Genomic DNA, 5,229 nt, shown 5'->3' with positions numbered 1-5,229 from the left:
TTCCACCAAAAAAAAGAAAGAAAGAAAGAAAGAAAGAAAGAAAGAAAGAAAGAAAGAAAGAAAGAAAGAAAGAAAGAAAGAAAAGAAAAGAAAAGAAAAATGGAGATATAGACAGGACATTGAGGGTATACAACTCATACATTGGATTAAAAATAACTTAAGACTTTTCCACCAAAACTGGCTATCACCATAATCACAGTAACATCTGTAAATAAATCCAGTAGGCATTTTTCATCCCTAATCTTAATCTGTCTACAGTTTTTAAAAATCGTATTTAGTTTTTGTTCCTTAAAACATTTGGTCTCCATAACACCATATTGTTCTGATTTTATAGTTACTGTCTATAATATGTCTGTTCCTTCTTCATCCTTTGAGATTTCTTGTTCCTCCACTAGCTCCTCTTTGTTGAAGTTGATCATAGCCCTCTTCGCACACCGTACCATCCCTCAAACTTTATATGCCAGTCATACATAGGATCCATATCTGTAGCTTCAGGTCTTGATTGTACTCATCATGATAGGAAGCTATGATGAGGTACTAGCTTTTCGCCTATCAAAAACCAAAAGCTTTGAAAATATGTAGTGCTAATAAAGATGTGAAGAAATGTACACTTTTCTGAATTGCTGGTAGGTGATATCTGTGAAACAACTAAGTAATATCTCTCAAATGTACAGTATATGCAAGATAAGAGCAAGAGTCAAAGGATATTGTAAAATATTTCTATTTGTGTTTAAGTGGTACTTGTGCATCTGTGTGCACACACAGATAATATTTCTGGGAGATACATAACAAGCAAGTAACTGCCTATCTCTGGAGAGGAACTAGAAATGGGGGTTAGGAGGCAGCACGAGGACCAAAGTGAGAGGGAAAGTTACCTGACTAACAAAAAATAATTTTATAGTATATAACTTTAAAGGCATTATGATGCTGGATATATTTTCAGGTGGGTGGTCACAAATAAGTTTATTTTGTCTTAAAAAGTAAAATTAGTGTTTCGATAAACATTTTTTATATCCCAAGTCCACATATAAATGTCATAATTGACTTCCCACTCTCACCCTAACCACAGAAGAACCACATCTTCATGATTGGAAGCATTTACACTTTTCAGTGGGCCATTTCTGCAAGTCAGGGGCTCTCTGAACATATTTAAATAGCTATATTGTCTGATTCTATTTCCATGAAGTCCTGTAAGAACAAATATTTTCTCAGTTGATTCTTTCAAGGCATCTTAGAAAAAGATGGAGAGACAAACATAAAATGTAGAGTTAAGGGCTTTTTTTCATGATTTATAAAATATATGTATATCCCTCACTTAAAGACTTTTCCTGTGTAATTTTGTGCCATAACCTACAAAATGGATGCTCCTGCTTGATGTAGTTTTAAGTAATGTCCAATGAATGATTTAACAAGTTACTTTTCTACTGTGATTAAATATTTTTTCTTCTTTTGAGAGCATGAGAAAAGAAAAACAATACAAATTTAATCAGCTTACAAAATAATATGATCTTGATATCTGCAGAAGGCACCAATAAAGAGACCATTCTCTTCTTCAATATGAAGCTATTTTGATAAAGATTGAAACATAGTAAAACAGGGCTGGGGAGATGGCTCAGTAGAATAAGCGCTTCCCTGGCAAGCGCATGGGCCTGTGTTCAGTCCCCAGGTCCACAAAAAAAAAAAAAAAGAAAAAGAAAAAAGAAAGAAAGGAAGGAAGAAACATAGTAAAACAACTGCCACTGAAGATAGCCAGCGGCTGAGCAGATACCAGCATGTCCACCCGCATTTTGTTTTGTTTTGTTTTAGGTTTCCATGGTTTCTCTTCCTTAGTTTGTCAAACAATTAAACAAAGAATTTAAGAGGAGAAGTTCCTAGATACAGTCTTTTTATATGCAAAAATACTAAGTATTTCCAGTTCTCATTTTATGGGGATGTCCAAATATACCAGTACTTTACAAAATACTTTTAAGGTTCTTGTACAGAAGCCACTGTAACAGCAGGGCACTAAGTATTTGATGCAGGCCTTTATATAAAAGATGGTGTGTAGTACAAGCATAAATGACTGCTAGACTGATATCATGTCACAGAGTAGCACTGTGCAGCCTCTTGAGTATAAAAGAATATTTCTACATTTAGTTCCAGCAAACAGTATTGTGCTATTCTGAAATCCATAGCACAGAAATTATAAGACATCCGCTCAGAAACAGAAAGCAAATCACTATTCAGCATTTCCTGCTCTGTTTCCTGCCAATTTCAGATAATTAAAACTTTTTAAAAATCCTTTATGCCATTCTGCCTTAATTCTGCTTCCTCGCCTGAAAGAGAGATTTAGAAATTAAAACTATATAATAATAACAAATCTTTGCCCTTTTTTTCTTATCTCTCCTTCTCTTCACTAATACAGACCTCAGGATATCATTGTGTTTGTAATTGGAGGAGCCACCTATGAGGAGGCCCTGACAGTTTATAACCTGAACCGGTCTACTCCTGGAGTGAGGATTGTCCTGGGAGGAACCACTGTGCACAACACAAAAAGGTAAAGAAAAGCTTTCAATCCTGTAACTCTCTCCCCTTTCCCAGAGAGTAAAGCTTATATTCGCGTCTACTGTCAGTTGGGAAGATTGGTCAGTAATGATCAAACTACTGTACACCAAAATGCTCTGATATTTGTGTCATCAGTTCATAAAATAATTTAGTATTTATGAGATGAATGGACTATAGTCCATTGAGTTCATAAGTCACTTTATCAGGTCAGAGGCCTGAGAGATAAAAACAATCCTGAACTGTTAACAGTTTATATCTGCTGTGTTCAAAGAAGGAGAAATCTAATAGCCACAGCTTGGCACTTTAAAAGTAGCTAAACATAATGGTATTGAATTTTGTGAGTTTATCTAGTTTGTTATTTTAAAATATTTAATGAAAATAAGAAAGTACCTAGAGAGACAAGGGAAGACTTTGGGTTCTTAGAGTGGCTAAGAAAAATGAACAAATGTTTCAGGAAGAAGACAGTGTATCAGCTGAGCCTTGGATAGAAAACAGGCATATGGAGAGAGAACATATTCTAGATAGAGCTAACCACATGTACAATCACAAGTTATGAACAAGTTATAAAAGCCTCAAACAACATATATATACAAAGAATAGCAAGTAGTCAACTGCCTGGAATGTGTGGAACAAAGTGAAAAAGTTGATTGCATGCTGTAATTATGGAAGGCCTTGGATACCAGGCTGAGGAGTTTCTACTTATGTAGAAAAATGGAGAATTGTTCAAGGTTTTTAAGCAATGAAATTGTAAGAGGGTAACAGTTCTTTAGGAAGAGAAATTTGTCAGGAAAGATTAGAGGGAAAAAAAGGCTAGAACCATAACAAGAAGTTTAAATTTAATGAAGGGGACCCTGAGAGATTCATGCTGACCCTGTATGCATGGGTTACTGGGAGTATTAAAAGTATTTATGTACTTTTTGTTGTATATTACTGTCTGAATTATTAACATAATTTTCTCTTTTATTATCAAGGTATTTTGCACTTATTCTAACGTTTTTTAGTTCAGAAAATGAATAGGGAACAGATTGAACCATCATTGTATGTTGTTGTTTCCAGGCTTCTCTTCTAAGGTGTGTAGACGTTTATGTGAGCCGGTGGCAGAGGGGATCTTGTACATGCCCTTTGCAGTCTGATATGAATTCTTGTGGTGCTAAATATTCAACCATTTATTCATTCAACAACTGTTTCAAGGGTAGGGCCTCCTAGCCTTGAGTTCTAGCTTTTTCTCCTTTATGAACTCAGGCCAAGTACTTACCCTCTCTGTCAGTGTTCTGGAGCTCTCTAGCCACTTGATATTTATGTCTGTGTATGAATGAACAGTTCATGTTCTTTGCTCATTTCACAGTTGGGGTCTGCCTTTCATTTTCCCTAATAATATTTTTAGATCTCTATGTGCAATTAATAGTATTTGCATTCATCTCATATTTCACAGTATTTTTTCTCTTTGATGTTTATGTTTTATATTATCACAGTGTATTGCAGTATAAACACTTTGTCATTGTTTTAATTGTATATAGTCAAAGCTACCAGTGATTTCCACCATGATGTTAGGCATGAAAAGTTCTTTTCCAATCAAGGTAATATACATACTGACATACAGAGTCCAGATGTGGTAGTGCATGCCTGTAATCTCAGCTCTTGGGAGGCTGTAAGCAGGCGGATCACCATGAGTCCAAATCTAGTAGTGAAACCCTGAACACCCTGTAGCCCCTTCCCTAAAATACAAAAAAAAATTTAATTAATTAATTAATATCTTTATAAATCTATCAGAACTGAGAGTGGGTGTGGTGCTGCGTGCCTATAACGCCAGCGCTTGGGAGGCTGAAAACAGGAGGGTCACTATAAGTCTGATCTGTGTAGTGAGACCCTGTAGGTCCTGTACTAAATACATTAAAAGTAATAATAATAAATACATCTCTTAGAACTTGACTTTCACCTAAACTGTGAAGTAGAGTTTTATTTTATAACTTTTACAGAAATATTACATTAAGAGGTTTTTACTTCCTGACACCAAACATCTGGTGTCTTTTCTCATACCACTTCATTTCTCCAGATACCAAGTTCACATCAAACAATTGAGTTCAATTTTTTTTTTTTTTTTTTTTGTGATTGGCTCAGCCTGCCCTGGGAGTGGGGTTGGCGTGGCATGTGGTGCCAGGGATTGAACCGAAGTCCCTGCACTTTGCCTAAGCTTGCTTAAGCAAGTGCTTTAGACCACTGAGCTATCTTGCTAGCCCCTCAATTCTAATATCATATAGTTAGCATAAGATCTTGCAAATTAAAGACACTGAATACCCCAAGACCGTCCCCACTTCAGACACCAATAACAAGTACAAGACTCCTACTACTTCTGATTGACCAGCTTGAATCTGAGATTCTCATGGCCCCTTCTCCAGGTTTAGTAATTTGTTAGAGCAGCTTACAGAACTTACGAAAACACTTTCTTTACATTTATCCTCTTTTTTTTTTTTTTTTATGGATGAAAATGTTCTCAATTTGACTTTTATTACCCCATCGCGGTATGCAGGGCGTGTAGACAGAAGCTTGGCATCCACTAACTATATGAAAAGATAAACATTAACAATTCATGTGATTCAAAATGGGCAAAAGCAAAAGACTAGCTTCCTTTCAAGAAGTTTCAGACCTATGAAAAGGACAACAATACTAATAAAAAAAATTGTATTT

General features: G+C 35.6%; 1 protein-coding gene across 1 annotated transcript in view; it reads left to right on the top strand.

The window, feature by feature from the left end:
• The window catches only part of Vps45 (vacuolar protein sorting 45 homolog), an 82,601-nt gene that overhangs the window by 41,161 nt on the left and 36,211 nt on the right, over positions 1 to 5,229 (top strand). The window contains 1 exon segment of the mRNA XM_004649074.2: positions 2,405 to 2,536. Within this exon segment, the coding sequence (XP_004649131.1) occupies positions 2,405 to 2,536 (132 nt within the window).

The sequence above is a fragment of the Octodon degus genome, unplaced genomic scaffold (genome assembly GCF_000260255.1).
Source record: "Octodon degus isolate 3935 unplaced genomic scaffold, OctDeg1.0 scaffold00048, whole genome shotgun sequence".
Taxonomy (NCBI): Eukaryota; Metazoa; Chordata; class Mammalia; order Rodentia; family Octodontidae; genus Octodon; species Octodon degus.
This window is presented reverse-complemented; position numbering and strand designations above follow the sequence as displayed.